Source organism: Mustelus asterias, chromosome 12, assembly GCF_964213995.1.
Source record: "Mustelus asterias chromosome 12, sMusAst1.hap1.1, whole genome shotgun sequence".
NCBI classification, from domain to species: domain Eukaryota; kingdom Metazoa; phylum Chordata; class Chondrichthyes; order Carcharhiniformes; family Triakidae; genus Mustelus; species Mustelus asterias.
The window spans coordinates 91,198,179-91,215,013 of NC_135812.1; the positions used below are offsets into that span (position 1 = coordinate 91,198,179).

A 16,835-nucleotide genomic window follows, 5' to 3' on the forward strand; every position below is an offset into this window, starting at 1 on the left:
GAAAAAGCTAATTGAATAGTGTGCAAACCCAGATGCAGGAGTTGGATTGACAATAAAGCACAAGTTCTCACTGCTCACATACTCAACCGCCATCTTGTGTGTTCCTGTCTCGCTTGTGGCCTCGAGCTTCCCTCGGGCCCCGCCCCTGCCTCTCAAACCCCGCCCCTGCCTCTCAAACCCCGCCCCTGTGCCTCAGGCCCCGCCCCTGCTTCTCAACCCCCGCCCCTGCTTCTCAAACCCCGCCTCGCTCCGTTCCGCCCGCGGTTCCTCAGGCCCCGCCCCATCCCTCGAGCTGCACCGTTGGTGCCGCTGCCGTGCCGCGCCGCGAGCGCCTCGCCCGTTGACTGACTGCTGGCGCCTGAAGAAGTCGGAGCTGGTCCGAGTGGTGGCGCTGTCTCTGGAGTCCTGGGCGGTCTTAATATTTTTGTACGCGTGAAACAAAATTACCTTCCCCTTCCTTAACACACGCAGACAAGGTGATGATTTAACTGCAGCAAATCGTTCGGGTAGTTGTGCACGTAAGGAAGGGGTGCTTTTGCAGGATACGGTTCGGGGTGAATGGTGGTGGGACGGTGTGTAGTGTGGATTGAGTTTTCCGGGGAGGGGACAGGAGGCGGAAGCAAGGCCTTGGGTGGAATAAAGATGAGATTTTACTGTTCTTTTAAACTGGGTGGGTCAATCATTAGTCCCCCTTTGCTGTCAGGTCAGATGGCCTGAGGATATGGTGCAGAGGGACTAGGGCATACATTAGGAACTGGAGGGAGCGAGTAGGTATAATGAACCAAAAACTGGGTATGTGGGAACACCGCTCCCACTCCATTGCAGGTAGGAACCCGGTCATCAGGTGTGAGGCACTCGTATTGTTGCACATGGTGCAGGTCTGGGTCATTATCCACTCCTATGCTGTGGAAATCACCTGAGCCATTTTCCACTTCATTTGGGGTTCAAAATGGTCTGTGTTCGTAGGAACGCAACGTACAAACCTAGATAAAGGGGGGAAAACGTGCCTAACATCGCCCTACTCCTGATGGCCACCTTTGTGTGTGGCTGCATCAAGCTTTGCGTAGATTCTTGGTATGCAAATACCAAGTGTCACTACGTGCTGAGGTTCGATCTGTTCCCTGTGTTGCGAAGGATGTGTCTAGCTACGTTGCTGTGGAACACTCCCAGGTCCTTGCCATAAGACCTGTTCCTCATGGAAGAATCTATGTAGAAAAATACCTTTGACCACAAGTCCATCAGGCAGTGGTCTGCACATAACATCCTAGAGGCCCAACAGGAAAAGGAGGTGGTGGATCCTGGGTTCCCTGAGCAGAAAGTGTCATCTGGCATAATGCCTCATCACCTCAACTTTCAAACAAGCACCAAGACCTAGTTTGGCTGGTGGTGAGGAAGGCCCTCCCCATCAGATCCTTCCGACATGTCTGGAGTCTCACCCAAAATGCACGTTGCCCTCGAGGTGACTGCGGTGTGGAAGAGACTGTTGTCCACTTGCTTGTGGAATGTGCCTTTGCAAAGAAGGTCTGGAGAGAGATGAGGTGGTTTTTGTCAAGGTTCATCACGAGCAACTCCGTGACGCAGGACTCTGTGTTCCCAGGGATGCACTCTGAGACAAGTATCAGCTGCTGATGGAGGATCATCAACTTGGTGAAAGATGCTCTTTGGTCTTCCAGTACAAGGAGTTGCCCCTGACTGAGTGTTGCTGACTGACACATTCCAAAGCTCAGGACTATGTGCTCAAGTATGCACTAAAGCTTGGGCAGCTGCCGCAGAGGCGTGATGGAGAAGATCACTGTCTAAGATCTTTCAACCACGATGAACTGAGGGGAGAAGAACCCCCTCAGGCTGAAAGACTCGCTGAATGCATGCAGTGACTATCACCTGCATTTCAGTTGTACTGAAACACCTTGGAGTACAACTTGTTCTATGTAAGCAACCTTTAAAATAACTTTGCAACATTTGTAGGGATCATAGTAAAATGTCTGAAATGTTTCCTTTACTGTATTGAAGCATTTCAGAGTGTTACTTGATGTATGTAAAGAACCTGAATATTATTGCTTTTTGTGTGAAGACCATTTTGGAATGTTTGTAATGTTCTTGCAAATTTCTTATGAATAAAATATATTTTTGGAAAAGAAAATGAGATTTTGCAAACATCCGAATTTGATATCTGCCGAAGAGCAGCGATCAATAACTGGATAGTTACCGGCTTTAATTTAAAGTCAACTTTAAGAGTGCAATGTTGATGAAAATTGTGGTTCTTTACATAGATTTTTTTCTTTCTCTCATTTTTGTGTCTCCTGTTGTACCTCAACATTATTTAAGATTTTAATTTTTGTTCTTGGAGAAAATCCAGAACTCAAGCGATATTCACTCCTTTGCCATGTGATATTTTCTCCTTTTTTGAATAAGGGCATTATATTAACATTTTTAGCAGGGTGACATGGTGGCACAGTGGTTAGCACTGCTGTCTCACAGTGCCAGGGAGCTGGTTTCAATTCTGGCCTTGGGTGACTGGAGTTTATTACATTCTCGCCATACCTGCGTGGATTTCCTCCAGGTGTTCCGGTTTCTTCCCGCTGTCCAAAGACGTTAGGTGGATTGGCCATGCTAAATTGTCCCTTAGTGTCCCAAAATGTGTAGGTCAGATGGATTACCCATGGTAAATGTGTGGGATGGTGTGGCGATGCCGTAGATTTGGACTTTAACCTGGTGTTGTTAAACTTCTTAAAATGTGTGGGATTACAGGGATAGGTCAGGGGAGAGGGCCTGGGTAAGATACTCTGTTGGTGCAGAATTGATGAGCTGAATGGCCTCTTCTGCACTGTAGGGATTCTATGATTTTTCCAATCCACCAGAATCATTTTTGCATCCAGAGAATTTTGCAATATTGTAACCAATAGATCTACTATTGGTTTGATTTACAAAGAGAGATTGGACAGTTTAGGCTTACACTCCCTGGAGGTTAGAAGAATGAAAAGAGATCTAATTGAGGTGGTAAAATGATAAAGGGGATTGACACAATAGACATGGAGGGGATGTTTCCTCTTGTGGGACAATATAGAACAAGAGGTCATAGTTTTAGGATAAGGGGTAGCAGATTTAAAACGTATGAGAAATTGCTTTTCTCAAAAGCTTGTGAGTCTGGAATTCACTACCCCAGTGCTTGGTGGATGCCGGGACTTTGAATAAATTTAAGGAAGAAGTGGACAGATTTTTAATTAGTAAGAACGGGCAGGTAAGTGGAGTTGAGGCTGAGATGAGATCAGGAGCCAGTTCGAAGGGCTGAATTGCCCATTTGTGCTCCTAGTTCTTATGATAATGATTCTATGCTGGCCATTTTCAGTTTTCTAGGTGAGGTAACAATAATCAAATACCAAAAGGCTGCACCATTGTCATGTATAGGTTGTCTTCCTCATTTCCTATTGCTTATAAGTCACCCTTCTGTCAATAGTGGAAAACCTTTCACTCCCTTCCAAAAGCAGCAACTCCCAGTAATCTCATCACTTTAGCATTCTCATATTTTGATGGAGAAACGGCATGATTTCTTTGAACTCATTATAAAGTAAACTTTATCTCGGTAACAACAGCTTGTATTTAAATAGCACCATAAAACATCCCAAGGTGTTTCATAGCTGTGTTATAAAGTAAACATTGAAACCAAGCCACATAAAGCAAATGTTAAGGCAATTGAGCAAAAGTGGTAGGTTTTAAGAAGCGCCTTAAGGAAGGAAAGAGAAATGAAAGATTTAGGAATAGAATTCTGGAGTTTAAGGTCTGCACAGTTGAAAACACTGCCACAAATGGTGGAGGAATTAAAATTGGGGATATTTGAGGCTGGATTAGATGAGCACAGGTTTATGAGGGCTGTGGGGCTGAAGGAGATTACATAGATAGGGAGGAGCGAGGCCACGGAAGGACTGGAAATCAAGGATGAGAATTTTAAAATCAGGGCATTACTTGACTGGGTCCCAGTGTAGGTCAGTGAGCATGGGGTGATGGGTGAACAGGATTTGACATGTGGCAAGGTGTGAGTACCGGAGTTTTGGATGAGCTTAAGTTAATGGAGGATAGAGCAAGGGAGGCCAGCCAGGATTGCAGCAGAAGAATCAAGTTTAAAACTAACAAAGGCATGCATGAGATTTTCCACAGCAGCTGAACAAGCGACAAAGTTGGGTGATGTTGCAGAAGTACAAATAGGCAGTCTTGGAAATGGCATGGATATGTGGTTGGAAGTTAATCCTGGGGTCAAGTGTGAACCCAAGATTGAGAACAGACTGTTTCGCCCTCAGACAGATACCAGAGAATGGGATGGAGTTGGCAGCTATGGAATAGAGTTTATAACTGGGACTAAAGACAATGACTTTGGTCTAGACATCTAGTTGGTGAAAATTTCTGTTCGCCCAGTACTGGATGTCAGAGAAACAGTTTGATGATTTAGCAACAGTGATCCAGTCAAAAGAGGCGGTGGTGAGGTAGAGCTGGCTGTCTGAAATCACTGTTATAAGTGCAAAATACTACAGATTCTGAATCTCTGAAATAAATAATGAAAATGCTGAAAATATTCAGCAAGTCAGGTAGTATCCAATGAAAAGAGAAACAAACTTTTCTGGTCATAGAATCCTACAATGCAGAAGGAGGCCATTTGGCCCATCGAGTCTGCACCGACCACAGTCCCACTCAAGCCCTATCCCCATAACTCCATGTGTTTTTCCTAGCTATTCCCCTGACACCAAGGGGCAATTTAGCATAGCCAATGCACCTAACCCACACATCTTTGGACTGTGGGAGGAAACCGGAGCATCTGGAGGAAACCCACACAGACACGGGGAGAATGTGCAAACTCCACACAGACAGTGACCCAAGCCAGGAATTGAACCCAGGTCCCTGACGCTGTGAGGCAGCAATGCTAACCACTGTGGCATTATGCTGCCAAAAGCCTTCTGTCAGAATCACAAAGACCTTAACAAACCTAACTGATTTTCCCGGTGCGTCATTAAGTACAGAAAACGGTGACCTGTCAGCATCTAAAAATCTGATGAGAAGTAGAAAGAGAAAGTATGCAAAATGTCCTTTTAGGAATTATTGAAAAAATGAGAGGGAGGGTAAACTGCAGGCAAATATTACAGATAGATTTCATAACAGAGAAAAAATAAAATTGGAAAGTGATGAAGAATGCAAGATCATATACCAATGTCTAAACTGGCAGGAATAGAAAAAGGCAAAATGTGAGTCCACCAACTCAATAGGAATAGAGTAAAATGAAATTTGAGAGGAAGAACTTATCTGGACAATGGACAGTACAATCCGACAATTTGTGTTTTGTATTGAGTAAAGAAGAACTGCGAAGCAATAAGTGGTAGTATATTAGATTAGAAACACACATATTTAAATAATTGGAGAATGTTTTTGAAGCCTTTGCTGAAGGCTTGTCAGATAAACTGAATTGGTGGGCGCACATTCCTTTTTCCATGGCTGAAGGTACCTGAGGAAGAATGATGAATGACAATAACATTTTAATGGAGAAAATCGGTCCTTCAGAAAACTGAGATGGAAAATTAAGATGTGTATTGTGGTATTGCTGCACTGTAGATAGTGCTCAAGGAGCTACTGAATGCAGGTACTAATGGGATGACTGATGTTAGGAGAGATTCTGTTTTCATGAGAGGAGTAAGAGTGGAGGATCAGATGTGGTTGAGAGCTTTGCTGATTGCAAATAAAAAATCCTAGGTATTGATGTGGAGCAAGGCATCATAAGTAGACAAAATGAGGCAGGCATTTCTACAGAAAAGATGGAACATAGTTTAAATATTTGACTTCTGATAGATAGTGGTATTGCTTAGAGAGAGGAAAATGAGAAAGAAAGAAACAGTGAGGAACAGGACATTTGGTAGGAGTAGCTGCACTTGGGTTGTGAGGGCTACAAGAATGTGTCCAGAGACAACTTTATCTGAATGAGGTGATGGGAGGGGCAGTGACAGAGGGCAGGGTTGAATGTGCAGCTTGAATATACGTAGTGGAGTTTGTATAAAGAGAAATGGTGGCATAGTGGTAATATCACTGGACGCAGGGTAATGATGGTGAAATTTGAATTCAATAAAAACCTGGAATTAAAAGTCTAATCATGAACCCATTGTCGTTTGTTTAAAAAAAACCCATCTGGTTCACTAATGTCCTTTTAGGGAAGGAAATCTGTCATCCTTATCTGGTCTTGCCTATGTGAATCCAGACTCCTGGCAAGGTGGTTGACTCTTAAATGCCCTCCAAACAATGGGAATTGGGAATGGGTAATAAATGCAGGCCTAGCCAGCAACACCCACATTCCATGAACAAATAAAAAAAATGATAGGATAAAGGAGGAAAAGAGGGCAGTGAAATCAGATTTGAGATGGAGATTGACAGAATGAAGAGTCTAACTCCACTCTGAAACTCCCCCCTGTCGAGCCTTAGCACAAGGTATCGTGGCCAGTCAGTGAGCTCAACCATTCCCTTACCTGAACCTTTAATGCCCTTGTTCCTAGAAAAACATACTGTCTCCCACCCTGGTATTGCTCTGCATGTAACTGGTGCACAACTAGCTTTGACATCAATCAACAGACCTTGTTGGACCCGATCTAAGTTGAATTTGCTTTGCGGGGGTCATGAATGTGGTAAATAAGGGATTTATGGATGTTATATCCATATGGGCTGAAGGTAGATAAAGCTTCACACAACAGAATTGGCACAAATGGAAGTGAATGCCATTTGAGGCAACCTTTTGGATAGGGAACTGTTCAGAGGTCGGAGACAGCTGGGATAATGGTGGTTTACTCCAGTTGGTAAGATGTGACTAGTTTGTCCCCCCAGAACTTGTTTTATTTGTATATGACTTAGATGAATGATAACATTGTATTTCAAGTATTGGTAATAAAAGCTAAATAGCACAGTAAGTAGTGTGGATGGGAGCAGAAAATTGCAAACAGACATTGAAAATTTAGATGAGTGGAAAACAGTTTTGATTTTGGAAACGGTGAAGAAGTTCAATGTGGTATTGTTTGTTGTTGAAAGTGACAAAAAAGACTGAACCAAATTGTCTAACTTAAACTAATACAGAGTTTTAGTTTATTTTCTTTCCAGAGGCATATGTTTGTTTTTCCTGATGGAGATTATCAGACACAATGAAGAGACGCTGAGGACAGCTCTAATATCTAATCACAAGGATGTCATTGGACAGTATCAGAAATTCAGTCCAAGGGTGAAACGACTCCTAGAAGAAGCATTTCGGCCAGATGGCATCCTTTTCAAGCCCATTGAATTCCATTCGAAGTCTGACTGGATCCTTAGCCACCCAGAAGCAAAGCAAGATTTCTACACGTTTTACAGCAGCCCACATAGAAAAGCACCAGTTCCTGGGAAAAACATTATTTACATTCAGACCATTGGTATGATTCTATAAACCTATTTTGTTCAGATATTTGAGTAAAGTATCTGTCTATTCCCTGAAAACAAATGCATTTTCTAATTAATTCAGAGAGTTGATTGTGTTCAAAATCGAAGTGCTGCACAGCTTTTCCCACACCCACATCTTCCTCTGCCATGTTAAGCCCTGACCTGCTTCCTTTCCTGACCAAATTTCCCTTCTCAACCCTCTGTTCACTGACAACATCAGTTACCACCTATTCCATTCTCACATTTTAAAAATCATGGATAATATTGCTGAAACTTTATTCCTGATCACCTTCTTCCAGACCTTCAGTATAATTTTTGTTGTACCCTCACTCCTGAGATGCAACTGTCTAAAGACACTTTTTAAAAAAAAAAATGGAATTTTGTGATCAAATTCTATATTTCTTATTGCTAGAAATAACATGGGACTAGAACATCAGGCAGGGTTAAGGTAAATCAGGATTAGCTAGCTTTTGCAAGGTGGAGACATTTTGCAAACTGGAGTACCAGAGGTTTGCTTCAGATGGATTTTATCGAAGATGCACTTTACAAAACTTCATTTGATACTTCGCTGATAAGTCCTATTAAATTTATTCAACTCGATGCATTCGTACAAATTGTCTTCATCCTGTTCTGAAAATGGCAAATCTAATCCAAGTGATTGATATCCTACGAATGATTGTTGATCTAATGTCATCATTAGAGATCCAGTTTTCACTGCCTTTTGTTTCACTAATCCCATCTGTGCTGATTGATATACTTGGGCTAACTTTGTACAGAGATTGGTCAGCTTTTAGCCAGCAGAGAATCTAATTTGAAATTGCAGCACGTTTCACAGTTCAGCAGGGACTGAAATAACTTCTGTTTTCAAGTCTAAATTGGAGAGATAGTGAGTGGTATCATTGTTTTATTCATCAAGAAAGATAAGCAGTGTATAATTTATTGTTTTATGTTCTTTTACCTTACATAAGCTGTTATTTAGAATTCAAGACTCCGTTTGATAGGATATATGGTTCAATTCACTTTACAAAAAGAGTAGAATCATGAGAGAATGTGATAGAAAATGAGGCTTATTTTATCCCCGCCCCCAGGTTTCTCTATTATTTTTAGATAATGGGTAAAAAAAAAAACATTTTCTAGGTTGTAGCTTATTGGAGGGCCCTCTATTACACACTATAAATACCTGTGGTAGGCGAGAGGATATGCTGTTTTATAAAAAAGTAGCATTATACCGTGTAACAATGTACATACATCTATGGTTAAAGTCGTGTGCTTAAGACTACAAGAGTGTAATTACTGTGCCTTCTTGGATCACAGCTACTTTAGGTCAGTCGGACTTCTTGGATCACAGATATTTTAGGTCAGTCAGAGATCAGAATGGCTTTTTTGTGTTTTTCTTGATATCATTCTTGATGTAAATTATTTTATGTTGATGTGAGAATTTTTATATTGTGAGTTATTAGCTATTTCTGATCTTTTTTCAAAGTATGACACAGATATGTACATATGTGCCTTGAAGTATGGTGCACACAGTTCAGATCTTTTTCAGAAATAAAATATATGTAGATTAACTCATCCATTTCTGTGCTGCAAATGTACATCTATCTATGCCAATATATTTTTTCTATTTTGATTATAAGTTTAATAAGATCATAAGAAATAGGAGCAAAAGTAGGATATTTGGCTCATCGAGCTCGCTGCGCTGTTCAGTCACAGTCACCCAAGGCCGGAATCAAACCCGGATCTCTGGCATTGTGAGGCAGCAGTGCTAACCACTGTGCCACCATGCTGCCCAAAATAATATTCTGTTTTCCTATTCTTCCTACCAACGTGGACAACCTCACATTTTCCTATATTATACTCCATCTGCTAAACTTTTGCCCACTCATTTAAAGTATCTGTATGCCTTTGCAGACTCTTTGTATCTGACCTATCTTTGTATCAACAACAAATTTGGCTATAATACAGTCGGTACCTTGATCCAAGTCATTAATATAGATCATATGCAGTTGAGGCCCTGATCCCTGTGGTACACCATTAGTTACAGTTTGGTAGCCTGAAAATGACCTATTTATTCCAATTCTGTTTCCTGTTAGCCAATTCTCTGTCCATTCTAAAATATCACCCTTATATTATGGTTCAGGTCAGAAACTCCAAAGTATTTTATGGAGCCCGCCTGGATCATACGTTTTGCACTTTGAATTTGGCTAGGATAAGCATGATATGTTTCACTTCAGTAATGATTTAAATGACCCACTAGGGAGCTTTTATTAAACAGTTTAATTAAGAATATAGTTAACATGTGGAAAGAAAATTAGCAATAACTTTTATCAATTACAAAGAAAACAACCACAATAATGTACCACCCTTAAATATTTCTAAGATGTTCCAATCAAACCAATCCCATAAATAAGACCCTTTAAAAAGTTCAACACAGCAAAGCCTAATGCTCATGTGATATTGGAATTGAGTCCTTTGGTTGGAGAATTGAAAACTCTCAGTCTTGTAAGTTCTAGAAGTCCTCTTGACACACCCAGAACAGTTTGAAGTCAGAACAGCTTCCCAGAACTCCAGGTAGACTCTGGTCAAGCCTTCAACAGCAGATTTTCTAATCCAGGAAGGCTTTCAGCTAACCCGCAGAATTCCCAAAACCAAGGAGAGATGGAGACACTTCACCTTGCTGTCCCTTCTAAAACTCAAACCTGCAGCTCAGAACTGAAAATGAAAAAGTTCCTGTCACCTGACCTGCCAACCAGTTTTTCTCTAACAATGCAGAGCCATAAAAGATCCCACAGTAAAAATCAACAAACTCCTGTTTAAGCAGCTTAGTGAGCAATAAAAGGACATCTGGTAGACAGCTCGGCAGCAATAAGAAATACTGAAGCTGTGAGAGCTCCAGAGATCATGGTTTTTTAGAAAAACCTTTCTTAAAGGTACACTAAAGTCACACTTAACACTGTGAGCTTTTCTGCAGAAACCTTTTATGGGCACTTTATCAAATGCCTTTTGGAAATTCAAATATACCACATCTATTAGTTCTTTATTCACTCTTTGCTTGTTCTCAAAGAACTGATAAATGCGTCAAATCTCCTTAATAATAGATTCTAGCAATTTCCTGATGACAAATGCTAGCTTAACTGGCCTATAGTTTCCTGCTTTCTATCTCACTCCTTCCTAGAATAGTAGTGTTACATTTGCGGTTTTCCAATCTGTTAGGACTTTTCCAGAGGGAATTTTGGAAGATTACAACCAATGTAGTCACTATCCCTGCAGTCACTTCCTTTAAGACCCTGGAATGTAGGCCATTATGTCCAGTGGACTTGTCAGCCTTCATTCCCATTTGTTTTCCTGGTATCTAATCTCCAGTGATTGTAATTGTTTTATGTCCTATGTTTCTCCCTCACTTTTGCTCCTGCCTTTCTACTATTTTGGGGATTTGTTGTTGCTTCTATTTTGAAGACAGATACAAAATATTTTAAAGTCTGCCAATTCCATGTTTCCCATTATTAATTCCCCAGTTTTGCCCCCTCAGGGACCAATGCTCACTTTTGCTACTCTTTTCCTTTATATTTATATATATTGAGAGTTTTCATACTCTTTATATTTTTGCTACTTTTTTCTAATACTGCAGTTTGTCCCTCTTTATTTTAGACATCCTTCGCTGGTTTTTAAAATTTTCCAAATCATTTGGCCTATCGCTAATCTTTGCAACATTGTACAATTTATTTTTTCTATGTGATACCGCCCTTAATTTTCTTCATTAATCATGGATGGTGCAGCCTTCTCAGACAGTCTACCTTTCTCACTGGAATATATCTTTTTGAGAAAATGAAATAGCTCCAAAAATGTCTACCAAGACTTCTCTACCGTCATATCTTTTGACCTATTTTCCAATTCTACTTTAGCCACTTTGTCTTCGTACCCTTCTAATTGCCCTTATTTAAGTCTAAAACACTGGTTTCTCACCCTCAAAATGAATGTGAAATTCCATGACGTTCTGATCATTCTTACCTAGAGGATCCTTTACTATTAGAACATTAATTAAACCTATCTCATTACACATTACTGGTTTTAAAATAGTCTCTTCCCTGTTTGTTTCCACAACGTATTGTTCTAAGAAACTGCCTTGACATTCTCTATGAACTCATCCTCCAGGTTACCGTTGCCAATTTGATTTGTCTAATCTATATTAAAATCTCCCATGGTTATTGAATGTACCTTTCTTATAAGCCCCATTAGGCCTTGATTTATATTCTGTCCTGTAGTGTAACTACTCCATGGGCCAATAAACCACTCCTACCAGTTATTACTTTCCTTTGATACTTTTCTCCACCCAAACAGATTTGGCATCTTGATCTTTCATACAAAGATCTTTTCCCACTAGTATCCTGATTTCATCCTGTGTTAACAGAGGTACCTCATTTCCTTTTCCTTTCTTCCTTGTGAATTGTCAAATGCCATCCATTTGCAACCATGTCTCTGTAATGGCTTCCATTTTGTTATGATTACTTCATGCATTCACGTAAAGAGATTTTCATTTTTCTAAGCATTTTGACCGTATTTGTTTATGCGCTCTCATGTCCTGTCCTTTCCTATCACACTGGTAATAATTACCTGCATCGATATCCTGTTACTCTGCATTATTATGCCTTACTATGCCTTGTCCTTTCCCTTTAACATTTCAAATCTCCCCTGACATGAACCCTCTCTGCCATCCACACCCTGTCACCCCCTCCATTTATTTATAGTCCTAGTTATAGATTGGTTAGTACACTGGTCCCAGCGCAATTCAGGTGAAGGCCATTTCAATAGTACGGTTCCCACTTTCCCCAGTGCTGGTGCTACTGTCCCATGAATCGATACCCATTTCTCCCACTACAGTCCTTGAGCCATGCATTCAATTCTCTGATCTCATTTATCCTATATCAATTTGCTTGTGGTTTAAGTCGTAATCCAGAGTCTGTTGCCTTTGTACTTATACAGGGCCTTGGTGAGGCCACACCTCGAGTATTGTGTGCAGTTTTGGTCTCCTTTTCTGAGAAAGGATATTCTTGCTCTCGAGGGAGTGCAATGAAGGTTTACCAGGCTGATTCCGGGGATGGCGGGACTGATGTATGAGGAGAGATTGGCTAGGTTAGGATTGTTTTCGCTGGAGTTCAGACGAATGAGGGGGATCTCTTAGAGACTTATAAAATTCTAACAGGACCAGACAGGGTAGATGCAGGCAGCATATTCCCGATGGTGGGGAGAGTCCAGAACTAGGGCTCACAGTCTGAGGATTCAGGGTAGGCCATTTAGGACGGAGGTGAGGTGACATTTCTTCACCTAAAGAGTGGTGAGCCTGTGGAATTCATTATCACAGGAAGTAGTTGATGCCAAAACATTGAATGTATTCAAGAGGCGGCTGGATATAGCATTTGGGGTGAATGGGATCAAAGATTATGGGGAAAAGCAGGATTAGGCTATTGAGTTGGATGATCAGCCATGATTGTGATGAGTGCCGGAACAGGCTCGAAGGGCCAAATGGCCTCCTCCTGCTCCTATGTTTCTATTTTTTGTGGTTCATTTTTAATTTAGTCCCTAGCTGTTTATACTCCCTCAGCAGAGCCTTAGTCTTACCTGTATTGGCACCCATATAGACCCCAACAACTGGATGCTTCCCCCTCCCATTCCAAGTTCCTCTCCCACCCTGAGGAGATGTCCTTAGCCCTGGCACTGGGCAGGTAACACGGCATTCAGGACTCATTTTTGGCTGCAGAGAGCATTTACACTTTCTGGCCAGTGGTGGCACTGTAGCACCTCAATTTTGCATTTCTCAGCTCCTCCGTTTATATTGTAGAAAAAATACAATTTTGTGCATTGAGACTGAGATGTAACTAATATAACAGTTTTGTCAAAAGGAAGAAAATGAATCAAATAGCCGGTGCTGTCCAATATATTAGCACATGTGGCTCATAATGAATCCAGATGTGACTAATTGCATTAATTCCAGCATTGGGCATGTCATCTCAATACTCAAACTTGCACACGTTATGCATATGTCCTTTGACTTTTTTGTGTTGGTGAAATGATTTGTGAAAGGCAGACAATATTTTTTTTTAGATCGTAAGTGCTTTATTTGATTGCTGAATGTTAAATAAACATAGATAGGATGCAAAGCTGGGCTGAAAAATGGCAAATGGAGTTTAACCCTGATAAATGTGAGGTGATTCATTTTGGTAGGACTAATTTAAATGTGGATTACAGGGTCAAAGGTAGGGTTCTGAAGACTGTGGAGGAACAGAGAGATCTTGGGGTCCATATCCACAGATCTCTAAAGGTTGCCACTCAAGTGGATAGAGCTGTGAAGAAGGCCTATAGTGTGTTAGCTTTTATTAACGGGGGGTTGGAGTTTAAGAGCCGTGGGGTTATGCTGCAACTGTACAGGACCTTGGTGAGACCACATTTGGAATATTGTGTGCAGTTCTGGTCACCTCACTATAAGAAGGATGTGGAAGCGCTGGAAAGAGTGCAGAGGAGATTTACCAGGATGCTGCCTGGTTTGGAGGGTAGGTCTTATGAGGAAAGGTTGAGGGAGCTAGGGTTGTTCTCTCTGGAGCAGAGGAGGCTGAGGGGAGACTTAATAGAGGTTTATAAGATGATGAAGGGGATAGATAGAGTGAACGTTGAAAGACTATTTCCTCGGGTGGATGGAGCTATTACAAGGGGGCATAACTATAGGGTTCATGGTGGGAGATATAGGAAGGATATCAGAGGTAGGTTCTTTACGTAGAGAGTGGTTGGGGTGTGGAATGGACTGCCTGCAGTGATAGTGGAGTCAGACACTTTAGGAACATTTAAGCGGTTATTGGATAGGGAGTGGGATAGCTTGATCTTGGTTTCAGATAAAGCTCGGCACAACATCGTGGGCCGAAGGGCCTGTTCTGTGCTGTACTGTTCTATGTTCTGTGTTCTATGTAAACATGCAAAGGATATTTGCTTGTGTTGGAGTGTAGGATATCTTGTATTAAAATCAGTGCATGTGACTAAAGCAGTCAATTTAACCAGCACTTTCAAAGGTCAACTAGACTTTCGGTTGTCACAAACTCTTGGAATTCATTATTTACAATAAACGTGTTGAGTATTTAGAAATCCATTGTAAATGAAGAGCAGCCAGTGGTATTTATTTAAGACCAGATGTGTTTGATAAATTTATTATTTTCTTAAATGTTGTGTGATAAATGTTGGTTAATAAAGGGAATGCAGTCAGTGAAGTTCAAAACGCTTTGAACAAACTGTCTCTGAAGCGGCTGGTTTTAAAGAAGTTAGTATGGTAAGAGGAAAATATTGCCACATGAAAGGAAAGTTGGTTGATGGACAGGAAGCAAAGAGTTAGGTAAACGGATGTTGTTTGAATTTGGGAATGGTCCAAAGTGGTGTACTGCGGGGTAAATGTTGGATCCACTTTTGCTCTGGATGATTGTATTTGGGTAGAAGGAACATGAGGTTTGGCGTATAGCAAGGGAGACTGGAAAGGAAAACATAGAATAGTGCAATGTGCAGACAGGTGACAAATGCAATTATTGTGGGAAAGTGATGGGTCATACATTTTGGGAGAGCATTAAAGAATCAGATTTTACATCTTGTGGAAATATACAGAAGGCTGTAGATGCAGAAAAGCACCCATGCATGAGTTCAGAGACATAATTCGCTGAAAGTGTGATTTCTTTATTTGGTTTTCTCTCTCATTTCTCTCCTCTTTTGCTTTGGTTTCGTTGGCAGTCATTCAAGATCAGACTATTCATGCCCCCTGTGGACACATGATTTGTTTCTTTACTTATCCCATTATTGCTCCATTTGGCTTTGCAACATGAAACCTTTTGCTACTTAACTTCTGGCCTTCACCCCTTCACAGATCTTCTCTTTTTCCTTCTTCCTACTTACATTTCCAATTTTTCCCAGTTCTGATGAAAGGTTACAGGCCTGAAACATTAACTCTGTCTCTCTTTCCAAGGATTCCGTTAGGCCTGCTGAGTATTTCCAGCATTTTCTGTTTTTATTTCAGATTTCCAGCATCCTGTTTTACAAGATTCTACCAGTCAATTGTAAATAAACGTTTAGACATGGCTGGTGACTTTATTTTTGTGAAATTGTATGAATGGTTTCTGATTATGCATTTTTATTATAAAATCAGTCCACAATTAATGTTTTTAGTTAGTAACTTAAAATTTCCAAAGGTTTCAAACTTCAGATTTTTTTTGCTTACTCTTTATGTTGTATTTTCTGTTTTCAGGTTCATTTGGTGATTCAGAGGCAACCACTGAGACATACATACTCTGGTTAAAGGAATATTGTGAGGCATTTTTCTGCAGCCTGAAGGTCAAATTCTTGGACCCTGTTTCAGTATCCCAAATCGGTTGTGTGTTCCGTATCAATACGTATTCACACAATCTGCAGATCCGTTCAGGTACTACTCCACAGTTAAACTGTTCTCAAATATTTTGTTCAAAGTAGTACATGCATCAGAAGGTACTTGCTAGTTATCACAGGAATTCTACTATTAACAGTAAATCAGTAAATTAAATAGAAGAAGAAATGAACAGAGCCTCTGTGTCATTTTGCTTCCCTGGACTTAGCATGCAGACAGATGAAGATTGAAAATCCTCAGTCCAACAAAGTGTGTGTGTTTGCATGAAATTTATACAAAATAATATATTATTTTAAGAACAAGTATTAATTTATTCTAAATTTTATTAGATTAATGCATCTTCTAAGACTATTTGGGTAGCGTAATTTGGGCAAGTCGATTCCTGGAATTTTACTGCTTGGTGGTAATTGAGAGGGGCTTAGGGTAATTATCATGTATCTCCAATAATTCATCGCAATTGTATTGCACAACTACCCTGAGACTGAATCACTACAGTAGTAAAGTCTGTTAAGGATAGAATCCTGAAAAGCTGATGGTGGGTATGGAGAGAGGGAACGAATATTAAATCATGATGCTCCAGCTATCATGGTGTGGCACAGACTTGATGGACTAGCTTGTCTTTTCCAGCCCATCAGTTTCTTATGATTGTATGTCAGGTGTAATATTCAATTTATGACGGAACTGACTTTAGAGCTAGGGCATAATTTTGAGTGAAAATTGTGAATTGAAGTTGGGATGAGCCATGTGCCACATGTAGGAAATTGAGTAGGAAGAGTGGGATAAAAGGCACAGTCTGGCTCATGGGTTGAGAGAGGTGCTGGCAAAACCATCATTTATTATCCATTTCTAATTCCCAGCGAATGGTGGTGTTGAGTTGCCTTCTATAGTTTGTGTGGTGTAGGTAAACTCAATGTTGTTAGATGTGAGCTCTGGGATGTTGTCTCAGTGATGATGAGTGAATGACCAAATATTTCCAAATCAGTTTGGTGTATGTGCAATCTGT

The 16,835-nt window shown here is 40.7% G+C and overlaps 1 protein-coding gene across 9 annotated transcripts in view; it reads left to right on the forward strand.

Annotated features, from left to right (window-relative positions):
* Positions 1–369: 369 nt before the first annotated feature.
* The window catches only part of amz2 (archaelysin family metallopeptidase 2), a 35,516-nt gene continuing 19,050 nt past the window's right edge, over positions 370–16,835 (forward strand). The window contains exons 1-4 of one of the 9 annotated variants that reach the window (XM_078225609.1): positions 377–476; positions 1,598–1,928; positions 7,117–7,421; positions 15,698–15,871. In XM_078225609.1, the coding sequence (XP_078081735.1) occupies positions 7,139–7,421; positions 15,698–15,871 (457 nt within the window). In that variant the 5' untranslated portion in view covers positions 377–476; positions 1,598–1,928; positions 7,117–7,138. Of the gene's footprint in view, positions 7,422–15,697; positions 15,872–16,835 lie in introns of all 9 variants that reach the window. The other 8 variants (XR_013499172.1, XM_078225612.1, XM_078225611.1 and 5 more) reach the window with 8 other exon arrangements.